The following is a 25608-nucleotide window of genomic DNA, read 5'->3' as shown; positions in this document are numbered from 1 at the left end:
TGTCCCTACAGTAATTGAAATAACCACCATGATAAATTCCAGATTGTGGCAGTAAATTCCAGTTAACTCTGCTCCATGGCTATGAAAAGGAATAGGAATACATGCTCTTCAAAGAAGGTACAATATAATACTACTTGGTTCAGATTGCTTAAGCAGCTGGTTAAAGAAGGGAGTCACAATGTTTATTAGGATCACTTCTGATTTGAAGATTCACATCAAACTGGAAACTTGAATTAGGTCAATTTGATATTAACAACAGATTTCATTCATTTGATTTGGAAAAATAAAATGTAGGAGCAGTGGTGGGATTCAATTTTTTTTACTACCTGTTCTGTGGGCTTGGCTTGATGGATATGGCAGGGGAAGGATACTGTAAAATCTCCATTCCCTCCACGCTCCAGGGGAAGGTTACTGCAAAATCCCCATTCCCTCCCAATCAGCTGGGACTCGAGAGGCAGAGAATAGATGGGGGCCGGGCCAGTCAGAGGTGGCATTCTCCGAACTACTCAAAATTTCCTCTACCGGTTCTCCAAAACTGGTCAGAACCTGCTGAATATCACCCCTGATTTGGAGCTTTATCTTCTTTTGAATTGAATTGAATTTCTAAATCTAAGTTTCATGCTGCCTGATACCCATTGCATTCAGAAAAAAAGATCAAAAGGAAATTCAAAATAAGTGCACTCTAAAAATTTAAATTTTCTAAGTAAGCAGAACTAGAATGAAGGACTTTTTAACTTTCTGATTCCAACTGATTTAGAGAATAAATCAGACTTACTCCCCAGAAGTTAACTGATATCAGTGACTTGGGCCAGACTTTATATTTATGAAGCCCTCATTGATTTTAAAATAAGAATGCTTGTGATTTATTACACGCCTTTGCACAAGCCTATGCTAACTTTGAGTCATTTTCTTGTTTGTTTTGAATTATATTTGGCTTAACAGTAGAGTTTAGTTGTTATAAAAATACACAGAAAGTTTTAAAGGTGTACAACTGTAACGTGGGAAGAAGCATGTTTCAAAATTTATAATAATAATCATAGGAAATGTGCTATTTTAATTACCCTTCTCCATGTGTTTATATAAGATGTAAAATAAGTACTTGACTCATCAACTCCAGGTGTGTAGAAAGCAATTAATTATATTGTGTAGAAAGCAATTAATTATATTCATGCAAGTGCTCTAAAATAATATGAAAACATTTTTCGCATAGCAACTGGCATTGTTAGCACATTGAGATTAAAAACCTTATTTCTAGGTGGATGCTTGGTGGATGATATACAATCCTTTTTCTCAATCAACACCATTCCCCAGCCTGACCTTGGGCAGGCCTGTTCTTGCTAAGAAGTAGTAATATTAATGAATAGAATATCTGGAAGAAATCCAAAATTTTATCCACCTCACAAATATAATTTGTCTATTTTTCTGAATGAGCTAGGATAAAAAAAAGTGTCCTCAACTACCATCCTCAAATTTCTCAAGATAAGAGGTGGCCACTAAATACGTGCAGCACTCAAAACTATTCAAAGCCAAACCGATAGCACTTTTTTACGATGCCCAGCTGGGCCCCTTCTCCAATTTTGCACTATTACCATAGAACCTGCTCTACCCAAATTTCTAAGATTGGCCCTTCAAGTTTCAAAATATGTCTCTAATGCCTCCCCGAGATTGGAGACAAGCCTCATGAAAGTAGAGATTAGAGTGTGGGAGGCCATAAAGAAATGGCTACATCACATAGTAAAATTCATCCATACATATATAAAGGAAAACATGTCTTTTATGCAAGGAAAAAGCACATATCTAGATAAAATGCCCACATCTGAGCTTTAACCCTATATAAAGAAATACTATACCGTATATGTTAAACTATAGGAGGTATTTACTTTGGCCCTAACAGAAATATGTTTGTAATAAGCTAATACATTCCATTTCATTGATACAGTAATGATTTTTAAATTTAAATTACCAATAAAAGGGAGTTGGAAAAAAAAGTGCTTTGCAGCTATTACCCAAAGTTATGTACTAACTGGGTTGAATAAATATAATATTTTTGACCTCCACTGATTGCCTGACGTGTTTTATTTCCACCTTGGAATGAACCCAGCGAAGGTGTTTTAATCCTTCTGACAGAAGAGAAGAAAGAACAGGAACATTTGTACAGAAATATTTTCAAGATCCTTCTGTTTTGTGATTAAATGTTATACTGCTGTTAGTTATTGCAGAGGTCCATGTGCAGAATTACTCATGAGACTGGCAAGTGACATTTCTGCAGAAAATTCAGAGGCCTCAACACTTCTATCATAACACTGCAATCTCCAAGATCTCAAATCTCAAAGATTTGTGTCATAAAAACTTTCACTTTTCCAAAGTTGCAGTCTCAACACTCACATTTAACATGTGAGTTAACAGGAATCTCTCCCACTAATTCAGTAGACAAATTAGTTTTCTTGGTAGCTAGACTCACAACATTTATTAGAAGGCAAACTGATGACCTTGCTATCCATCATATCCTCAGACTACTGTATAATCTTCCATTACTTTAATTTTGTAAAAATCTCTGTGGGCCCTTAGTAGACATTTGTGAGCATTTAGCACCTCTTGGTTTCTGTTAATCTAAAGGATCAAAAGAATACTTAAACCAAATGCAAAATTTGCCTGTAAGGCATCAAGAGCAAATTAGTGTTGATATGTATCATGTTCTCCATCCCTGAATTAGAAAATGTGTTGCTTACTTGACATTTACTGCTACTCTATGTACATCCATTCCAACAGAAACAAATGAACCACAGGGGCATTAGAAAAGGTTGTGGTACTTCTTGCATAGAAGTGAACATTAGATATTGGAAGCTTTAACTCTCAGTTAACAAGCTATGATGAAAAATTACAATTCACATTCTATTTAAATGTAACTGTTAGATTGGGTAATGGATAGGCACACACAGGCTTAATGGTAACAACAGCTCTTTATTAAGTACAACAAGTAAGAACAATCCAGCGAAGGTTGAGTCTAACAGCAGCCCTTTTATAGGGAGCTGTCACACCCTTCGACCAATAGGATTAAACCTCTGCTCCCGCCGGAACAGAGAACCTTGGTGGAAATCACTGTAGTTAGAGCAAGTATCTAACACCCCTCCCCTCTTGGATGGAACAATCCTACTTGTTACGTAGTCACACAATGGGGGTCCTGTCAGTGCCTGAAGGACCAATGGTAAGTCCCATGTAGGGAATCGGTGTATGATTGGAGGAGCCAGATTTGCTGCACCCTTTAAGAAATGGTTGATAAGAGGTAGGTGCGATAAGGGGACTTGACCTTACCCGGATAGGACAGTTGAAAGCGCTGCAATTTGGTGGCGCAGAGTGTTGTGGGCAAGGCCTGTCCAGCCAGTCCTGCAAAAATTCCAGGACCTGTGGTATCAAGGCGTCAGATGGAGATATGGACACTGACCCACACCTCCTGATGAACACTGACCACGTGGCATTGTAGATCCTTGGGGTCGACGGTCGTCTAGATGCCTCCAAGGTGGAGATAACTCTGGTGGAAATGTTCACTTCTCTCAGGAGGCCCCGTTCAAGTGCTAGGCGGTCAGTTGGAGTCAGTGGGGATCCAGGTGTATCAGGTGTAACAGGGGGTCTGTACCCCCTGGCACAGACAGATCTCTTTCCTGGGAATTCTCCATGGTGGGGACGCCGACAGTTGTATCAAGTCCGCATACCAAGGTCTTCTGGGCCAGTCTGGTGCTATCAGGATTACTTCCGCCCTTCTAACACTACCTTCCTGATGGTCCCTGGAAGAAGGGGAAGGGGAGAGAAAGCGTAAAAGAGGCCTGTTGGCAACTGCATCTCAGAGCGTCCGTGTCCTCGGCCCCTCGTGTCTGGTATCTGGAGACAAACCAAGGGAGTTGTGCATTCGCCGGGGTGGCAAAAATGTCTATCACCGGTGTCCCGAAGCGGCAGCAAATGCAGAGAAAAAAGTCCGGATGGAGCTGCCACTCCCTGTGGTCCATGGTGGCCCTAGATATGGTCCGCTACAATCGAGGCCAAGTGTGTCTCTGCCCACGAGATGAGTCCGTGTGCCTCTGTACACAAAGTCTTCGAGGGCGTCCCACCTTGCCTGTTCACATGTGCCTTTGTGGCGATGTTGTTGGTGAGAAGTAACATGTGCTTGCATTGCAAGTCCGGCTGAAAGTGGCGCAGAGCCAGTCGAGCTGCTTTCAGCTCGAGATAGTTTATATTGTGGAGTCAGTCTGTGGCAGTCCAATGATCCTGCACCAGCTTCAAGCCCAGCAACGCACCCCAGCCATAAAGACTGGCATTTGTAGTCACTGTTACTCTTGTTGGCTCTCTGAATTCCGATCCTTTGGTGAGTGTTGCAGAGAGCCACCACTGGAGCAACAGGAGGACCTGTGGAGACACTGCAATGGCCAAAGGTGAGTTGCTCATCATTTGTCTCTGATATGGCATTAAGGCCCACTGCGACGTCCTGGCGTGGAGGCGTGCCCAGGGAACTATCCCAATGCACGATATTATTGTGCCTAATGGATTTGAAAGGTCTACTATGGGTACTACCTGCCTGGAGCGCACCTTACGGACTAATTTGTGTAAATTGGACTGACGGTCTGGAGACAGAAAGACCAACCCTGCCCCCGAGTCTATTATTGCTTCTAAGTGCAATATTCAGATGGTGGGATTGTGGTGGCTTTTTAAAAAATTGACAGAAAATCCCACCTGTTGAAAGGTGCTAACGATGAGGTGTAGGTCCTGAATTGCCTGATTGTAAGAATGGGCCTGCACTAAGACATCATCTAGGTAGCATTGGAGTCTTACCAGGATGGAACAAAGATAAGCTACCATTGCTGCCAGAACCTTGCTGAATGACCTCGGGGCTGAGGCCAACCCAAAGGGCAACGTCCAGTATTGATAATGAGACCCTTCCTGAGTAAACCTGAGGTACCTGTAGTGGGATGGTAATATCAGGATGTGCAGAAATGCTTCAGTGAGGTCTATGGAGGCCAGGTAGTCTTCCTGCCTGATCCCTTGTAATATGGATCTAAATGAGGCCATAAAAAAACGTCTATAGACGATGTACTGATTCAGACGTTTCAGATCAAGGATCGCTCTCCACCCCCCCGAACTCTTAGGGACTATAAAAAGGTTGGAATAAAATCCCAACCCCCACTCTTCCAAAAGAACCGGCTCTATTGCTCGAATTTCCAGTAACTGTTCAATTGAGAGCCTTACAAAATTACGCTTTACAGGGTTCCAAGAAGTAGGGAAGGACCTGAAGAGATTCAGAGGGGAGGAAAGAAATTCTAATCTGAGGCCCTGTTGTACAGTTGCGAGGACCCAAGCATCCGTCCTTATGTGTTCACATTGTGACGCAAAGTGATACAGGTGGCCGCCTATGGGAAGTGTGGGGTTAGATTCACTTCCCTCTATGGACTGACTGGGACGGAAGGAGGTGCGTCTACGGTAAAGAACAGGTCGGTTCTCCTGTCGCTTGGTCGTAGTGGGAAGTACTTTCTTTTTATCCTTGTTTTCTATTAATATAGGTTCCAAGGACTCGCCAAAGAGGGACCCGCCTACATATGGTGCAGACACTAAATGGAATTTTGACTTTTTGTCTGCCTGCCAATTCTTATTCCAAAGAAGTCATCTGGAGGCCACAGAAGCAGACAAAGCCCGAGAAGCGAACTTGACAGAGTCAAGAGTGGCATCTGCAGAAAATTGCGTTGCAGCAATAATTTTACTAATATCCTTCATCATACGAGCATCTTCAGGTGGAATGCGCTCCTGCAATTGCTGCAACCACAATAGTGTAGTCCTATTAAAGAAGGAAGCAGCCACTGCCACTTTTATGGCCCAAGCTGAAAACTGGATCCTACCCCTTCCGTAGGATGAGTTCCACTTTTTTATCCTCAGGCTTCAGCTTGTCTGCTATGTCTCCTGAGACAACAGTGGCAGAAGATGATAGGGCCGTGACTGGAGTGTCGACAGAAGGTATCTGAAGCACCTGGGAAAATCCCTGAATCCCGAATTTAGTAAAGGTGTCTGTCATTTCTCCCTGGGTTTGGGAAAGTCCCTGGATGAGCCCACTGATTCTTCACTACTTCTAGAAATAAACGAGGAGCTGGAACCTCCTCCTTACCCATGGTAGTCTTGGCAAACATTGTCTGGATCAAGTCTTTGCAGGGATCTGAGGTGGTAGCAGTGGTGCTTCCTCCCAGTTTGGTTGTGGCCTTGGCCTTATTCAGGAGCTGCTTGAAGAGTGAAGGTGGAAAAAGGCCAGCAAAGGCAGGGATTCGTTTCCCTGAATCCTCCATTGGGGTTCCTCACCTGCCACTGACTCTTTGCTGGCTAGAGAAGGTGACCCAGGCCTACCATTGCCCCCTGTCTGACTCTCTACATTTGTACTCATGACAGGTTGAATATTTTGGAACCCTGACCTTGTCTCTCGGGGCTTCAGGTCTGAAGCTATACCATGAGAAATTGCTGAGGCAATTAATTTTTGTAGACTTGAAGGAAGTGTTGTAGTGCCTTAAAATCCAGGCCCTCAACCACAGGGGGCTCTGAGATTTGAGGAGCCAAAGTGGTCCTGGGGATCATAAAATCCCTTGAAGTTCCCTCAAGGGGATCTCCCATAATGTCTCTGATGGCCCTGGATGACACTGAGGGAGAAGGGGAAATGTCCATCCTGAACCTCCCAGTCCCCCTGACAGGAGATAGAGCTGGGGAAGAAACAGGGCTAGAGGACCTGGAAGGAGATCTGGATCCATGTTCTTGTTGAGTTCGTAGCAGGCGTTCAGCCTGGGCCACGTGTTTTTCCAGGGCTCGCTGTGTTGTTCGTCGCGTAGAGTGGCCCTGGAAGGTCACTGTGCTGCTGAGGTCTGATGCTCCCTTCGCTCGCAACTATAGTCAATTTTGTAATTTGTAATTTAGAGAATATAGTCGAATTAACCTAATTATTCTATGTCAATTAGTTTACTTTCCACAAGTTCTACACTAGCTAAAGTACTATCAACCTAATCGGACCATAGACTGAGAGGAACTGGGTAGAAGGAGTAGAGGTGTGGCTGCAACACTTTCTCTCAGTCTATGGACCAATCAGCACTGATAACAGCCCAACTTTAGCACCTCACGCTCCCTATCATGGAGAACAACCCTAACTGCTCTTTAGAAGGCCAGATTCTGAAGATGAAACTCAAATACTTTGGCCACCTAATGAGAAGGAAGGACTCACTGGGGAAGAGCCTAATGCTGGGAAAGATTGAGGGCAAAAGAAGAAGGGGGCGACAGAGAATAAGGTGGCTGGATGGAGTCACCGAAGCAGTCGGCATGAGCTTAAATGGACTCCAGGGGATGGTAGAGGACAGGAAGGCCTGGAGGAACGTTGTACATGCGATCGTGATGGGTCAGACACAACTTCGCAACTAACAACAACAAAATATATTTATTTTTCTTTGGACTGAAACTATTCATTGTGATTTTGACCTCCAATTATTTAGTAGGGAATTTTCATCATTTTCTTCTCTGCAGAAGCTCTCAGAGATAGCCAGCATGGTCCATAGTTAAGATGTTGAGTTAAGAAAAGGGGACCCTAGTCCACCTTTAGCCATAAAAGTTCACTGGTGATTTTGTGGCAGGGAAAAAAGAGATGGCACAGTTCAGGGAAAAGAGAAACTCAATTAACCTTGCTCTGATTCTTTTTGATATAAGAGGAGATAGAGGGAAATTCTGGAAGGCTTTGGAAATTCTGTAATTATAACCTAAAACAATTAAATAGCTTTCCTATCATTCTTGTGTTGTGTATCCCTGACAACCTACAGTATTTTGAAGAATAAATACGATGTATGCCACCTTCAGCTTCTATAGAAAAGACAGAATATAAATCTAATAATTAAATAAATCCAACAGATCAGATTCTGAGGACATTAAAGGGATTGCAAAGAAAAATTAAATTGCCCCCTGAACATTTTACTGATATAAGCCATTAATAGGGAGAAATAATTTGATATTTTGTGTTATTTTTATTTTTCTAAGCAGTGAATCAAATATTAGATCCCACCATTTACTTTTTACTTTTTAGAACATACCAGGTAACTTAGCTTTAGTCGAAGTAAGATATTCTGCAAGTTCAGCCCATCCAATTCTTTTTGTAATAACAACTTTTCATTATTCAGCTGCTGAGAATTTTCATTTTCTGTACTAAGGGCCATGGCCAGTACCTTATTATTATGTTTCAAAGAATTTTTTTTAAAATGAGGAGTTGCCTGAATAAAATGAAAAGAAAAAATAAGGGCATATTCATACTGCTACTATCTCTAGTTTATAAATCCTCAGAAGTACTGTAGTTTGAATGATAGTGACATAACCATATTTTTCCCTAAACTTACTATACTGTCATATTATTGGAAAGTAGAATACTAAAGTGAGAAATATTAAATAGTCAGACTTTACAGCTTAGGAAACCAAAATGAACCCAGAGAATGACTTATCAATCAATGACTTTCTGCAATCAATTTTTTTTCCACTGCTAAAGCAGCAGTCTAACAACCAAAACGATGCATGGATATCACCAGATGGTGTGCACAGAAATCAAACTGACTACAATTGGTAGACGGAAATGGAAGAACACAGTTATAATAGCAAAGATATAGCCAGGGGCTGACTGTGGAACAGATCACAAATAATTCATATGAGTTCTAAGTTAAGCTAAAGCAGAAGAACAAAACTAATCAATATTGATAATATGATCTTGAGTATATCCCATCATTTTCAAGGAGTACATGGGGAATTGCATTGAAATCCTGAACCTCACTGATAGGGAATCAGAGGAACTGTAGAATGAAATTGAAGTTGTTAAGGCTCAATGTTGAACTTACAAAAATGATGAAACAGAAGAAAGAATTGGATGTTAGAGTGGATGATAGAAATTGCCAAGAGAAAAGAAACTAACGCCAAGAAAGAAATATCTCATGGAAGAATAAAGAATTTCAGGAAGCTGTTATATAAAAAAAGAAATATTGCAATAACATGTAAAGACATTGACAAAATTTGTCCTAACTCAGGAGATTCCAAACTTGAATTGGTACACTAAAGGATAACTGTGCATAGATATTATCTATGGTGTAACAGACTGGTTGCAAATCAACGAAGGAATGGGATAAAGCTGTATATTTATTTATTCAACTTATATGATGAATATATATTGAGAGAAATTAGATTGGAACATGTGTGGTTTTAAAACGGGTAAGAAAAATCAATGACCTGTGCTATGCTGATGTCACTATTCTGATAGTTGAAATGCAGATTACTTGGGATTTCTAATATTTATTTATTGTACACAGAGTACAATAAAAATATAGGACTACATTTAGTACAAACTAATGACAAGTTCAACAACCAACTTTAGAACTGACAATGAAGATACTGAAGTGATATGCTGAATTATAATAAAGATTTGATTTGATTTGACATTGAAGTGGGCCTTTTAAAAGATTATGCATTTTAAGATCAACTATCAACAGTAAGAGAACCACAATCAAGAAATATATTGCATACTAGTAATTGATAGAGTAATTATAAAGAACTTAGAAAAGATATTTGGATCCATAAAGATTAGAATTGTGCAGGCAATGATTTTCCTTATGACCATAGAAGTTAAAGTAGGATTTGAAGAAGGTAGAAAGAGTGCTTTTGAATTTTCATGGTAATGAATATAATGGATAAAAATGAAAAGAAATGGATCACTGAACAAATTAATTCAGAGTTCTCACTGAAGGCATATGTCTTGGAACTTCCTGAGGATTGGAAAAGAGCTGATATAGTTCCCATTTTCAAAAAAGGGGAAAAAACAGACCCAAGAACCTACAGACCAATCAGCCTAACATCAATACCTGGGAAGATACTAGAAAAGATAATAAAAAACAGATCTGTGAATATCTTACAACAAATGAAAGTATAACTAGAAGCCAGCACGAGTTTGTTAAAAGCAGATAACGCCAAATCAATCTTATTCCATTCTTGGACAAAGTGACTAAATTAGTAGACCAGTGAAATGCTGTGGACATGTTATACTTAGACAAAGCAGACCACAATTTACTTCTTGGTAAGCTCGAAAAAAGTGGGAGAGGCAGCATCACCACCAGATGGATTTGTAACTGGCTGACAAACCAGGAGGGAACTAAGCAGTAGGGTACCATAAGATTCTGTGTTGGGCCCGGTAAACTTCAGTATCTTTATAAATGACTTCGATGAGGGAATGGAAAGGGAATTTATCAAATCTGCAGATAACTCTAAGCTGGCAGGAACAGCCAACACTCCAGAAGACAAGCTCAGGATCTAAAAAGGTCTTAACAGATTTGAACAATGGCCCTATCCAACAATATGAAATTTAATGTGAAGAAAAGCTAGATTGTACACCTAGACAGGAAAAGCCAAAGATAAAAGTACAGATTAGGCAAAACCTGGTTCAAAAACAATAACTGTGACAGGGACCTTAGAGTCTTAGCAGATGATCACTTAAATATGAGTCAATAGTATGCAGCAGCAGCCAAAAAAAGCTAATACAATCCTTGGTTGTATAAAGAGAAGCACAGAATCAAAATCATATGAAGTATTAATACCGCTTTATAAATCCTTAGTAAGACCATACCTGGACTACTGCATCCAGTTTTGGTCAGATTATAAAAAAGATGTTAAGACTTTGGAAAAAGTGCAAAGGACAGCAACTAAGATGATTAAAGGCCTGGAGGCAAAAACATATGAAGAACAGTTGCAGGAATTGGGTATGGCTAGTCCAGGCAAAAGAATCAGAGGTGACATGATAGCAGTACTCCAGTATTTGAGGGGCTGCCACAAAGATAGGGGATCAACTTATTTTCCAAAGCACCAGCAGGCAAGACAAGAAACAATGGATGGAAACTAATCAAGGAGACAAGCAACTTGGAATTAAGGAGAAACTTCTTAACAGTGAGAACAATTAAGCAGTGGAACAGCTTGCTGTGGTAAGTTATAGAAGTTTTAGGTGCTTCATCACTAGAGGTTTTTAAGAAAAGACTGGACTACACCTATCTGAAATGGTATAGCGCAGCGATGGGGAACCTTTTTTGGCTTGCGTGCCATAAGGGGGGGAGCGCAGGGGGGTCATGCGTGGGCATGCACCCATAATGCAACATACAACCCCCTCAGTGCGCATGCGCGCATGAGGGGTGCTCCCCACCATTTTTCACTTCCGGTTTGCTCGTAGGGTCGGTTTAAACCTGAAGGTCCCTGAAGCCTCCGGAGGACTAAAAACAACCCTATGAGCAAACCGGAAGTCACTTCTGGTTTGCTTGTAGGATCGGTTTAAGCACTCCGGAGGCTTCAGGGAAGCCTCCTGAAGGTCCCTGAAGCCTCCGGAGGGCTTAAACTGACCCTATGAGCAAACCAGAAGTCCGTTCCCGAACTTCCAATTTGCCCATGGGGCCATTTTTTTGTGCTCCGAAGGCTTCAGGGAAGCTTGTGTGCCATAGGTTCGCCATCCCGGGTATAAGGTCTCCTGCTTGAGAGGGGGTTGGACTAGAAAACCTTCAAGGTCCCGTCCAGTTCCATTGTGATTGAACTGATTGAAATGACGAGGATCACATTACCATATTTTGAACACATTGTATAACTATCTTAATCTCTGGAGAAGTCTGTAAAGTTGGAAAAAAGTGAAAAGAAAGGGAAAAAATGAAATCAGAAGCCAGGAGGCTAGACTCAATTGCTGTGGCAAAGGGAACACTGACGGAAGATTTGAGGAGTAAATGTTTGTGGACCGATCATCTTGGAGAAAATCTATGATTGCTAACAGTCAGCATCGATTGATGGCACATAATCAAGACAATCTGATAGGTCCAACATTCCATTAGCTCTTAGTCTTGTTGTTTTTACTTTATTTTGCCTAAATATGTGTTGGTAACTAAATATATACTGCAAAAATTCAAACATTTTATTTTTGCAAGTATGAGTCTGATTACATATAATTTAATTAGCACTTACTAGTTATCTTGGTTTTGATTTTAAATGGAAGAGAAGCATTCAGCTTTTTAACTTCAAGAGCTCCATTTTTCTTCTCCATCACACATTTTTTAATACCTCAATTTACATCAATTTACATCTTTAGTTTATTACCCTGAAGACCTAGCAATGGATATCATGAAAAAAATATATTAAAATTTGCATTTAAAATATTTTGAAGTGTGTGAGTTAGGGAACAAATTCCTTGTATGTCTAATCACATTTGGCCATATAAAGTATTTTATTCTATTTATCCCTATTATTCAGCCAAATATATTCATGTTTCTAAATATAATGATAGTCACACCCCTAAGATCACCTTAACAATTCAGTCCAGTTATCCAATTTAAATGCATATTGTACTGAGTCAGTTCCTCAACAAAATTGCAAGATTTTCTATTTTTAAAATTATCTATGATGTTTACATAGCATTTCTGGGTCTTTTAAAATTTACATTGGTTTCAGGAACTCTATACTAGTTCTGGCAAACTAGTGTTCTCTATTGATCACGTTAATGGCATTACCAGAACAATTGTTTGTACTCTATAAAATTTAAATTATTTTATGTCAGTTTCTGGAAATAGTAGTTTTTCTTACTTAAGCCAACAAGATCCCAAGATACTACTCAAACATATTGTACATGGCAGAAAATGTAGTAATCTATCTAGATCACTAGCCTATATATTATACCAGCCATGTTAGTGAAAAGACTGCAACTATTTTTTTACTTGAAAATACCAATACATAAAATCTATTTTGCCTGTGCGCGTAGGGTGGGCCAATCCCAGTGGAACAAGACGGTACCTCCAATAACCCGGTCCTATGCCATGAGATGCAATAAAAGTCTCCTATGGGGGCAGCAAAATATTACAATGTATTTTCCTTCCATCTTCAGGACAGGAGAAAAGCACAAGAAACCTATGCAGTTAAACTCTATTCTGATTTTCTAAGAAGGAACTAACCTCTTCACTTATCTATCTTGGGTAGCACCATAATACAAGCTTATTTTAAAGGTTATTATTTATGATATGTCTTTCACTCAAGAGCTCAAGGCAAAGCACCCAAAGGTCCATTCTCCTGTTTTCCCCACAACACTGATATAGGTTAAGATAAAAGATAAAAGAAAATGACTGGAGCTTCAAAGGGAAATCTCTCATTGAGAGGATTTTTGAGCTACTCTTAATTGTCTATGCTTTCAGAGGGCTCTTGGTTTCCTATCTTAACTGCTTTTTTCTGAGAAAAAAAATCTTGAAAAATTGCAAATGAGGGCACAAATGTTTGGACCCATGAATGATAAAAGCCTGCGCTGGAAACATTATTATCATTTGCATTCTTTTTCCACATGAGCATTAATTTCTATTTCTGAACTTTTAGCATTCAGATCACATTCTGGGCGTCACGACTCAAATTAAATGCCTTTATGGATTTTCCTCTTATTTATTAGTAACCACAAATAGATAGTGGGAATAATCAAAACCTTTGTAAGAAACTGATGGAGATAATATTGTTTTTGCAAAGAAAACAATTTTGAAGAGTTGTGGGTAGCAAAGTTCAGTAGCACATTGGGACATTAAAGGTAAAAAGTTGAAGACTGGAAAACAGGAAGAGACTGCTATTCCAATAAGTCAGCTTGGCGAAGCAAATTAGTTAACAGTTTTAACCACACAGTCTAGTCATATAGTGGAGAAATTAATCAATTGCTTGCTCAATATAGTATGCTTATGATGCAAGGATTGTAAGGAATCAAGACATATAGGTTAATAAATAAAAAAGGGACAAAAGGTAGTATGGAAAAAGGGGAACCGGGCAAAAGGTGGCGAAACAGATTAAGCATGGGGAAATTCATGGAGAAACAGGTGTTCCGGGAGGATTGCAACCCTGTGGTTTTTGTCAAAGGGGACTGCAGGGAAGGATTTGTTGTTTGAGCGAAGGGAATAAAGAGTTGAAGAAATATGTTCCTCCGTGTGTCTACCTGCTAGCCACCCGTTCTTGCAAGAACACATTTTACATGCAATAAATTACTTGCTGCTTCACTTTATGGCTTGTTAAATTTCTGACTGGTGAGTCTGTTTCTCACTGAAGCCCAATCCTTATTCAAGCAAATGAAAGAACTGCAATAAGTGCATTGATAAACCAAGTTTAATGTTCAGAAGTCTAGAAAAAAATATGCTGTGATGTTTGCCAATGTGCACAAACCTTATTAGGGAACAGAAAACAAGTGGAAAAAATGCTTTCATATTAAGAAAAGAAGAAAGTGATTCTGACCACTGACGGGGGGGAAAAAAAGGAGAGCCATAACACGTCATAATTTCTCACCCGGGACACTTCAATAAATTATGCTTGCTTTGTTTTTGTTTTCTTTTTAAAAAGCTCGTAACTTCGACGCTCTCCAATTTAAGAGAACGGATACTGCCATCAACAGCAGAACCGTTTAACTGCGGCCACGCAAGAGCGCGCGCGCGTTGCGATGCCTCTTGCACGCGCGGGCATTCAGCACCTAAACCAGTGTTTCTCAACCTTGGCGACTAAGTCCTGTGAACTTCAACTCCCAGAATTCCCAGCGCAGCTGGCTGGGGGATTCTGGGAGTTGAAGTCCACAGGACTGAAAGTCGCCAAGGTTGAGAAACACTGACCTAAACCGTTACGAACAACGGCTGGCGCGCGTGGACCCGAGCCTGGACCCGCTTGATCAGAAAGTACGGTGGAAGAGCGATCGGCGGGCAGCTGGAGCTATAGCGGGGGTGGGACTCGCTCGGTTAGTGTCTTCCATGGGAGCCTTTGGACTTCCTAGACGAGCCCTATTCTTGCCCTATCATCCTCCTCATGCTTGCCAAAGACGCGCGAGGGGCCTCACGGAGGGAGGGACACTTTTCCCCAAGTGGTTACTTGTCGTCCTATTGCATCCATGGATTTTTGATCCGGGGGCTGCTTTAAGAGCGGGCGCTTCCCACTGCGCCCCCCCCCCCAAATCCAGTCCTCGCATGACTCCTCTTCCGCCTCCGTCCTTTCCGCCGGATTTGGAGATGGAAGCGGTAGCGCGAGAGGTAGGCGGGGTTTTGAGTGCCAGTCCCGAAAATTTCTGGGCGGAACCTCGGACTAGGAAGGTAATGGACCGCGGAGCGTTTTCTGGAGCTTCTTCCTTGGCCTCGCCTCACACGGATCCCCTTATTATGCCGTTACAGCGAAGCCCTTGTGCTCACGGCTTCCTCTTCCTCCTCCTCCAGTCGCTGCTGTTTTGGGGCTGTAGAAGAAGGAAGGGGAGTGGCTTGGGTTTCTTTCCTCCCTCCCTCCCTCCCTCTTGCCCGGATGCTGCGTGTTCCTCCCTGCCCCTTAGCAACGTACATAATTTCTTCTTAAAGAGGAGGCAGATTGACTGATTTAGCAGGGGAGCAGGATTCCTTCAAATAAGATTGCAAAAATCTAGGCAACCACCGGATGGCAGCTAGGAAGAGGCAGTAAAATTGTAACCCCTTGCTGGCTTCTCTACATTTTTACACATCGGTTCTGATAGTTGTGTTCCCAGGATTAGCTGCACTTATTTTATGTGATGGTGATACTTAGCAGGCTTTTAAGGAATTTTGCCAGCCGATTTGTAAAACTGTCTGGATTCTTCCCAACAGTAGAAAAGCTGTTGTCTTCCAACCGTTTCATACAATAGCTCTGTACTCTGTACTATGTTTTATTATTATTTGCTAAACAACTTTATAAAGCAGGCTGTTTTTAGGGACTCAATGTATTTGTCTAGAAAAAGTCATAGAGCATGTGTGCATTTATTTGATTTATAACTCTTCAGTTGCACAGCAGCTCAAGGTGGTGTACAAAATGGCTGACTCCTATTTTCCACCAAAATGGCAATCCTACAAGGTCTCAAAAACTTGGATAATCTCTTCTGAAAAGAGGTTCTAATAAAAACTTACGTTACTCTTGGCATCAAACATTTTGATGAAAAGTATATACTTTATATCCAGAATTGCGAACCTATGGCACGTGTGCCACAGGTGGCACACAGAATCCTCTCTGTGGGCACGTGAGCCGTCGCCCCAGCTCAATTCTGCCGCCCATGCGCTTACGCCTCCGCTGGCCAGCTGGTTTTCAGGTCTCTGCAGCGCATGCGTGGGGGTGGGTCGCACGTGGGGGTTGCTCATGCATGTGTGGGGGTTGCTCATGCATGTGGGGATCATGCAGGCATGCGTCGGGGTGGGGTGCACATGGAGGTTGTCATGCATGCATGCATGGGGGTGGAGCATGGGAGGGGTCACACATGCATTGCATTATGAGTGTGTATGCTGCAGACACTTTTGTCTGCACTTTCGGCACTTGGTGCCAAAAAGGTTAGCCACCACTGCTTTATGCTATGGTTTACCATTTACTATTTTACTATGTCTAGAAATGCCTGAGGACATGGTCTACTCTAGCTCCAAATAGGCCTTTCCTAGTGTAGGAAACATTACTTTCCCAACATACAGTACTTCTACTAATGTGACCAAGTTTCTTGGGATTAATGTTAAATAAGAATAGTTGGATTTTCATTTATAGATATCATTTGCTTTCGCTGTAATGGTTGAGAAAAAGCCACCTAGAAACAAGGCATTTGTAAATTATCTAATATTGGGATGCTCTCCAGATGTGTCAGAACTGCAACTCACAACATTCCAGCCACCATGACTGAGGAATGAGAATTATAGCAATTGAATCTCCAACAATTTTAAGGATGCTTGGTTAGAAGTGTGACCTAACGTGCATTCTCATGATGTTATGGGTCTTAAGCATTTAAGAGATTTCTATTAATTGTCCAAAGGATTGAGCTGAAACATCAGCACAAAATTTAAGTCATTTAACTATTATTTTTGAGTGATAATGCTACCAAAATGCTAATTTTCTTAATCTAAATTCAATTTTATATAACATTTATTTCAGGTGTCAAAGTACATAATCTAATCAACAATATCAACTGACAGCAAGTGATGGATGACAGCAAGTCTGAAACGATGGTAGATATTATTCGACTTAATGTTGGAGGCTTTATGTATACAGCTAGACGTGAATCTTTATGCCGTTTTAAGGATTCAATGTTAGCAGCCATGTTCAGTGGAAGATTTCCTTTAAAAATGGATAATTCAGGTAAAAAGATTCTTAAATTATAACTAGCTAACACTTGAAAAGGTGAACAAATGCATTTCTGTGTTTGTATTATTTTTCCTATGAGCTTCACTGCCACCTCTTGATTTCTTCCTTCTGCATCAGTTCATTCAGTACAGCCCTCATTCTGCAGATCTGTACCATTTCATTCTATATAGAAACAAGTGTCCTGAGTTAAAGCCCAATGCACAGTTGGAGATGTGATTAGAGTTGTAGGGGAAATATTTCATCAGTTTTTTGTTATGGTTGGAACATTTTGTGGCTTCAGGGCTATGTACAAGCTCCTGAAAGAAATAGACATTTTTTTGAAGTAAACTCTCTTAAGCAAATAAAGTCCTTGGTCAAGGACAGTTCAAACCTCAGCTACATATATTCTCTTCTATAAATATGACATGATGTTGGAAAATATACTTTCTAAATATGGTAGGTGTTCATATTTGACAGAATTGAACAATGCTTTCTATATAAACAGTAGTAAACTAGAATGGCTTATGCATTAATCTAGTACAATGTGTTGAACTATGTCCAACTTGGTTAATACAAATTAAAGGTTTAATTGTATTTTCTTCTTTGTTAACACAGATTTACTGGGCAATATAATATACCAGCAATGGCTAACCTTTTTTGGCTCATGTGCCACAAGTGGGGGGAGCGCAGGGGGGTCGTGTGCAGGCGTGCCACACCCATAATGCAACGTGCGACCCCCCAGTGCGCATGCGCGCACAATGCGCGACCCCCCCAATTTTTACATGCTTTCTTCGCCCTCCCCAGGCTCCAGAGGCTTTATAGGAGCCTGGGGAGGGCGAAAAGAGCCCCCCGCTCCCCCCGGAGGCTTCAGGGACCGTCCGGAGGCTTCCCTGAAGCCTTCGGAACGCTTAAAACCACCCTCCGAGCAAACCGGAAGTGACTTCCAGGTTGCTCGGAGGGTCATTTTAAGCGTTCCAAAGGCTTCAGGGACGGTCCCTGACGCCTTCGGAGCGCTTAAAATGACCCTCTGAGCAACCCGGAAGTCACTTCCGGTTTGCTCGGAGGGTGGTTTTAAGCGTTCCGAAGGCTTCAGGGAAGCCTCCGGACGGTCCCTGAAGCCTCCAGAGGGAGCGGGGGGCTCTTTTTGCCCTCCCCAGGCTCCTATAAAGCCTCTGGAGCTTGGGGAAGGCGAAAAATAGCTTTTAAAAAGGTGAACTCAGCTGGCCAGCGCGCGCATGCATGCTGGCCAGCTAACAGGGCGGCGCCTCGCGTGCCCTGATAAATGGCTCCGCGTGCCACTTGTGGCACGCGTGCCATAGGTTCGCCATCACTGTAATATACTATAGTAATGGAGGTATACAATGTATCTGTACATTTTTTGTATCTGTTTTCAGGAGCATGTCTTATTGATCGTGATGGCAATCTTTTTAAATACCTCTTAAATTATCTTCATGGAGAAGTTTGGATTCCTGAAAATGAGGAAACACGAATTGCATTACAAGAAGAAGCTGATTATTTTGGCATTCCTTACCCTTACAGTCTTGTTGACCATCTAGCTAATGAAATGGAGACATATTGTTTTAAAACAAATGTAGAACTTAAGAAGGTCAGAATTTTCCTATGTTCTTAAATTATTCTGCAATATATACTCAAAATTTGATGAAGGACAAGTAATGCATATTTCTCAGCTGGAAAATAACTTTTACCCTTTTATTTGGGCTTATTCCACAAACCACTTTGTCTAGGGTGGGCTGGCAGTGAAAAACTTTTTAAAAAAACATTAGCCGTGTGTGTGTGTGTGTGTGTGTATGAATACATGTGAATAAATATTTATTTCTTATTGGTAGGACTAAAGAAAATATCTGCAGTATAATGTACCAATCCTCACAATCCAATTGTAAGACATTTTTCATGCACTTATATGCATGTTTTTATGCATACATTAAAGCATAGCCCTTCACTAATTGTAAACACAATTCAGCAATCCATTTCAATATTACTGTATTTTTTCTTAACATACTTTTAATAAAAATCTAAAATGTTGTCTGCACATTTAGCAAATGTTGGCTACATATAATGAATACTTAAAATATTGTTACGCTGTTTTTCAGAGTAGAAGTGATAAGACTGCAGATATCTGGGTTTTTACCATTGGCAAAATACTATGAATTCAATGGGATTACATTGACAGAATTCAATATTTTGGATACTTTTTTAATAACTCAAATTATGTGAACTATATTAAATAACCAGATTGTTTGATTGTATATATGTGTTGGTATATTCCTTTTCTAGGCACTCGTAGGTTTTTGTGACTCTTATGGCTTAATATGCACTAAACCAACAGTTTGGGTCTTGCATTACCTCAACACTTCTGGTGCCAGCTGTGAGAGTAGAGTAATTGGAATATATGCTACAAAAGCAGATGGAATAACTGCAGTTGAAAAGGAACTAGGAGGACGAATAAATAGTAAAAATATTTACAAAAGGTGAGATGTTTCTCAGTCAGGTGATTATATATTAACATACGATTATAAATGAATTTATATAACTCATTATGCAATTTCTGTTTAGAGAAAACAAATGGCAGATATGCTCCAGATATTTTAAACTTCAGTATTACTCATTCCTTGTCCTTGTGAACAGTGACATATTATCATGGGACTTGTTCCTCAACAGTTACCACGAAGTTAGGTTCCTACTATTGTGCTCAATAGTGACAGTTTTCTAAAAATAAGCAAATCTTTCCCTGTGTCATTCCTTTTGGGATTTGCTTATTTACCCAAATTGGTTAAGATTGTGTCTTATATTTAGTCACAATGATATAGTCCCTTGAAATGTAATACAATAGAAATTACTTTTGGGTAGAAGAATATACTGTCTAAACATTACTTAGAGTAACATTAAAGATTTAATATTAAGACTCTCCAATTACATTTCTATATTGGTGTATTAACATCTGCTAGAAAATGCCTGCAGTTATTCAGTTTCTCTGCTCTGGAATATTTGAGTACATCTGATACAGTTTTGAAGGGTATATAGGAAAAGGAGAGCAAGAGAAAATCCAGTAATGGAACTATATTTCTACTTCTGTTATGTCTGTGTAGTACTATACACAGACTCTTGTTAATAATTGTTATTAATAAAACTAAGCCTGGAATATTTAGACATATATTGCCCAGAAAATTCAATAGATTAAACAGTAATTCAGTCAAATGTAATCAATTCATTGATTTTGGGGTAGTAGTCCATTCAGTTTGTTTATCTGGATACCTAGATGGAATTATTATGTAAAAATACAGTAACTAGTCAAGTAAGAATGCTACATTTAATCTTACAAATCATGTTATCAACATTCAGCAATGAAGACAGTGTAATCTGGTGCTTGGCTGAATAAAATAATTCACTTAAACACATAATTGTGCCTTATTGTGCTATGTTGCTTTCTTTCAACCATTTATGTTTCTTGGGTAAGAAAAAGTAACATGAGCAAAAACAATGTCTTTTTCTACATTTTTTTTTCTAGAGAGGCTGGAAACAACACCCAATACATTTGGAGTTACTATTCAGTAACAGAATTGAAGAAGATAATGGATGCATTTGAGGCTTGGGAAGGAAGAGGTATGTTTGTGTGTGTGTATCTGTGTGTGTGTGTGTGTCTGTGTATGTCTGTGTATTTATATTTGGAGGTGGGATTTTTAAAAAATATAATTATGGTTGGGGGCCTTGAAGGTTAACCAGGGTATTTTTTTCATTTATTTTTTATTCATTTTATTCATTCAGCAACATAAGAGAAAGGGAATAACTGGCTCTTAATGTAACAAAACCAGTATCTTGGGCATTATTATTACTCAGGCTCAATCTATTATTTCACTATTGTAAAAAGGTAATCAGCAATTGTGAAATTCAAGAAATACCATTTCAAATATCATTTATCGGGTTCATGCTATCATGTGCTGGCATGATAGTTTATCCCTTTATCCATATCATCCATGATATCCATTTCTAACAGAACAAGCATTGTGAATTTTGAAAGCATGCACGTACTTCCCTAAAGAAGTCAGTTAAGTATAACAGCCATTATTTTGTTCCTTTTTAAGAAACATATTACTATTTCAGGCAAGTGCCTGAAATTGAGAAAAGTAACAAATAGTATATAAATTATAAAAAGGTAAAAAATATTATAAATTAGAAAGCAGGAGTTGCATCCTGCAATCTCTCTCTCCCTCCACATATAAACAGAACAAGTACAGCAGGTTGAAAATCTTCCAAATGTTGGGAGGTATGCAGTAAAAGCAGGAGTCCCCAACTCAAATTGCTCCTGGTCTGTGGCCCGTTGGGGACTGGGTCGCGGAAGTGGCAAGCGAGCATGCAAAGCACCATTTTTGCACATGAAACCATCCCTTTCCCCGTCATTGCTGCCTGCTGCAGGTCCAGAGCTGGAAAGGTTGGGGGCCATTGAATAAAAGGATGAGGAGAGGGAACAAGGTTTCATATTTTTATGTCAGCGACTTCACTTATGTAATACTGGATGTAGTTCACTTTTATACGTAGAAAAAGATATTCAGAATATTGCTCTTTAATTGTGGGAACACAAAGAGAAATTCTTGTAATGAAGGTATGTTTCCAGTTGCATTAACACATTCCTTATTGCATATCAGTGAATTTCAGGTAGAAGTTACCAAATATATGCATCTTGAATATTGTGAAATGATATGTTTGAAATTACAAGGTGCCAGCTACTGGCGAGTACCACAGGAGCTGATAGAGTGTTGGACTCTCGAGGAGCATTCTTTGAAAGGAAGCCTTCAGAATATGTCTCCAGTACGTAAACGGTAAGTATGGTGGTTCATTTGCCTGTTTTTAGCCTTTATACGGAATAAAAGTTATATTTGCACTCGAGTTTTTGTATTCAGTATCTTTTGATAGAAGAATCATGTGTGTTACCATGCGATATGCAGTTAGTGTGTTATAGAAGGATCAGTAAACCCTCTTGCTTTCAATAATATAAACAATATATTACAGAATACTAGGATTGTGTATCTGTTTTGAAATTTATTAGGAAGAAATGTTTTAGACCTTGTGCAAGGGCAGCACCTATGCTTTCATTTCATAGTACAACTTTTTTCTCGGCTCCATTCAAACCTGAAATAAAGTGCTTTTGCTTTAAGAGTCGCATTTAATTAATTAATTCAATTTGAATAGCCTATCTCAACAAGTAATTCTTGGCAGTGAATAATCTTAAACCAATCTTCAATGAAGGCATTTCCTAAAACAGCAATACCTTTTTTTTCCACTCATTTGGAAATTTTCTTTAATGAGTATGCTTCTTCTTCTGCTCCTCCTCCTCACAAAAATCCATGTGTTATTCTCTTTACTATTAAATAAAGTGCAAGCCCATTTTGTAATAATAATGACTATAAAAAATATACTTGGAAATATGATGAAGTTATATTTGGTATTAAATAAGAATATTTTTCTATTGTTTGTACCAAATACAAAGGATTATTAGTATCAATATGTTGTCCTAGTTTCTCATCCTTGATGTTTGAAATTTTTGATATATGTGTATATACCTTTTAAGGCAGATATTAGAGTAAAAATATTTTTTGCATATGTTGAATATTATACTTCTGTCTTTACTGGACTTAATAATTTTTTTCCAGACGAATAATTGGTTCTCCTGATGGGGAAGAAACTCAGCTGAACAGCAGAATAGCTTGGAAGCCAGTTCAATTCTCTGGCCCCTCCACAAGTACCCACATCAAAGTTAAGAACTCAGCTTCTTTAAAGATAGCAGCATCTTCACATGCCCAAACAGCTCTTAAGTGTCCTAGCAGAGATACTTCTTTAACAAGCAAAAAGATTTTCAGAACTCTTCATGCAAGGACCGTATCATTGACTAAAAATTCTCAGACCTCTCTTAGAAACGCTGACCATGAGGAAGTTGGCCAAATGATCCCCAAGTCTCCCTCATCCAGAAAGTTTGCGACCGGTCGGGTGATAAAACTGAAGCGGACTCCACTCTGTAATGAATTACAGACTCAGCATTCTTCAACAGCTGTGAAAAAAGTTAAACAGCAATTTCCCTCTGCTGCAGTTACTGATACTTCTACATGTCACTCATTAAACTGTGAGCATTCGGGCCTTTCCCTGAGGTGCATTAGTATCAGAGATGGTCTGCAGAATAGCCAGCTGAGTGGCGATGTGTGATGTGTGCCTTCAAGGACATTATTTTTTTAACATCAGAAACTTTTGCCACCTGAGAGGACAAAACAATCCCAGGTTGCACAAAAATATTGGAAATAATCAAAATGCTCTAGTAAGATGGTGGATGGTAGTCAATTGGTGTTCACTTTTGTAAAGTACGTTATAAATCATGAACTACAGATTAAATGTGAAACACTGGTCATTTTAGAATATTATTTATGCTAGATTGGGCGTGTTCCAAGGTTTTTAACTTTTTGAAACCTTGTGCAGTTTGATTTGGGCCTAGTCTTCCATCCTTCTGAGATTGGTAAAATGAGGACCCAGATTGTTAGGGGGAATAAATTGATTAATCTGTTTAGAGAGGATTGTAAAGCACTATGAAGTGGTATATAAATCTAAGTACTATTGCTATAGAGAACAATAAAGTCTCTTCCTCCTGAAACTAAGATTTTTACTCTGCCATTGTTCTGGCTGTTCTGCTTTCATAGGTATGACCACATACCTACGGGTCTGGATGGATGGCAACCGACTAAAACTCAACCCTTCCAAGACGGAGTGGCTGTGGCTTCCGGCCTCCCGGTTCAACCAGGTGCTTCCATCTCTGGCCATCGGGGGTGTCCAACTAGCCCCCATGGAACAGGTGCGCAATTTGGGCGTCCTCCTGGATACCCGGCTGTCCATGGATAACCATGTAACAGCCGTGGCAAGGGGGGCGTTCCATCAGGTTCGCCTGATGCGCCAATTGCGCCTCTTATTGGACCGGGATGCCCTACGCACAGTCACCCATGCGCTAGTGACGTCTCGCCTGGATTACTGCAATGCTCTCTACATGGGGCTTCCCTTGAGATGCACTCGGAGACTACAGTTGGTCCAGAACGCGGCCGCGCGGGTGATTATGGGGAGGACCAGATACTCCCCTGTAACACCTCTCCTGCGCGAGCTGCACTGGCTGCCTGTGGTCTACCGAGTGCGTTTCAAGGTTTTGATTATGATCTTTAAAGCGCTCCATGGCACAGGGCCTAGTTATATGCAGGATCACATCCTGCCCCACACATCCCTACGACCAATTCGCTCACACAGAGAGGGACTTCTCCGGGTGCCGTCCGCCAAACAGTGTCGGGGGGCGACACCCAGGAGCAGAGCCTTCTCTGTGATGGGCCCAGCCCTATGGAATGACCTCCCCCGTGACATCAGGATTACTTCCGATCTCCGCTCCTTCCGTGTACAGCTGAAGACCCACCTCTTTCAATTATCCGGCCTGGCTCAATCGCAATCGTAATTTTCCCATTCCTCCAAACTGTTTTTTAAATTGTTCTTAAATATTAATTTTATTGGGTTTTTACAATTGGGGTATTTTAAAGTAGATTTTTAACTGTCTATTGTTGTAATTTGTTTCCTCCTCCGTGTATATGTATATGTGTTGTGTATGTATGTACGTTTGGTGTTGTTATGTATTTTATGTTATATGCTCCATTGTACGCCGCCCCGAGTCCTACTTGGAAAGGGAGCGGCTAATAAATCCAAATTTATTATTATTTATTATTATTATTATATTTCCATGATGTTAGCCATGTTATGTTAAACATATATTAATACGGTTTGAGGTAGACTCTCTTACTACAAAGCAAGCCGAGATTCTTACAAAGATAGGTTCTCTGAGCATGCAGGAAGCTATGAATACAGAAGGATCTTGACAAACTTGAACATTGGACACTATCTAATAAAATGAAATTCAATGGTGAAAAGAGTAAGGTTCTACATTTAGGGAAGAAAAACAAATAGCACAGGTACAGTAGAGGTGGTACCTTGCTCGATAGTAGTAACTCTGAGAGGGATCTTGGAGTCCTAGTGGACAACCATTTAAACATGAGCCGGCAGTGTGCAGCAGCTGCCAAAAAAGCCAACACAGTCCTAGGCTGCATCAACAGAGGGATAGAATCAAGATCACGTGAAGTGTTAATACCACTTTATAATGCTTTGGTAAGGCCACACTTGGAATCTGCATTCAGTTTTGGCTGCCACGATGTAAAAAAGATGTGGAGACTCTAGAAAGAGTGCAGAGAAGAGCAACAAAGATGATTAGGGGACTGGAGGTTAAAACATGAAGAACGGTTGCAGGAACTGGGTATGTCTAGTTTAATGAAAAGAAGGACTAGAGGAGACATGATAGCAGTGTTCCAATATCTCAGGGGTTGCCACAAAGAAGAGGGAGTCAAACTATTTTCCAAGGCACCTGAGGGTAGAACAAGAAGCAATGGG

General features: G+C 40.2%; 1 protein-coding gene across 2 annotated transcripts; it reads left to right on the top strand.

Annotated features, from left to right (window-relative positions):
* Nucleotides 1–14618: 14618 nt before the first annotated feature.
* On the top strand, nt 14619–23985 carry KCTD18 (potassium channel tetramerization domain containing 18). Of its 2 annotated transcripts, none has more exons than XM_081935882.1 (7): nt 14619–14729; nt 16951–17154; nt 18534–18745; nt 19435–19628; nt 20666–20760; nt 21872–21974; nt 22806–23985. In XM_081935882.1, the coding sequence occupies exons 2-7, from the start codon at nt 16998–17000 to the stop codon at nt 23350–23352; spliced, it is 1308 nt and encodes a 435-aa protein (XP_081792008.1). In that variant the 5' UTR covers nt 14619–14729; nt 16951–16997; the 3' UTR covers nt 23353–23985. The 2 variants fall into 2 exon arrangements, with proteins under 2 accessions (XP_081792008.1, XP_081792007.1); XM_081935881.1 differs by lacking the exon at nt 14619–14729 and adding an exon at nt 14747–15137 and having other exon boundaries at nt 22806–23981.
* The last annotated feature ends 1623 nt before the right edge of the window (nt 23986–25608 follow it).

Source organism: Natrix helvetica (genome assembly GCF_964273705.1).
Source record: "Natrix helvetica genome assembly, chromosome: 1".
Taxonomy (NCBI): domain Eukaryota; kingdom Metazoa; phylum Chordata; class Lepidosauria; order Squamata; family Natricidae; genus Natrix; species Natrix helvetica.
The sequence above is the reverse complement of the archived record's forward strand: the minus strand, read 5'-3'. Positions and strand labels throughout refer to the sequence as shown.

Bases quoted from the DNA above. Each gene is read 5' to 3' on its own strand.
- KCTD18 (XM_081935882.1), top strand. From the start codon at position 16,998: ATGGATGACAGCAAGTCTGAAACGATGGTAGATATTATTCGACTTAAT. The intron at 19,629-20,665 runs GTGAGATGTTTC...TTTTTTTTCTAG, and splicing joins AGTAAAAATATTTACAAAAG to AGAGGCTGGAAACAACACCC. The intron at 20,761-21,871 runs GTATGTTTGTGT...TGAAATTACAAG, and splicing joins TGAGGCTTGGGAAGGAAGAG to GTGCCAGCTACTGGCGAGTA.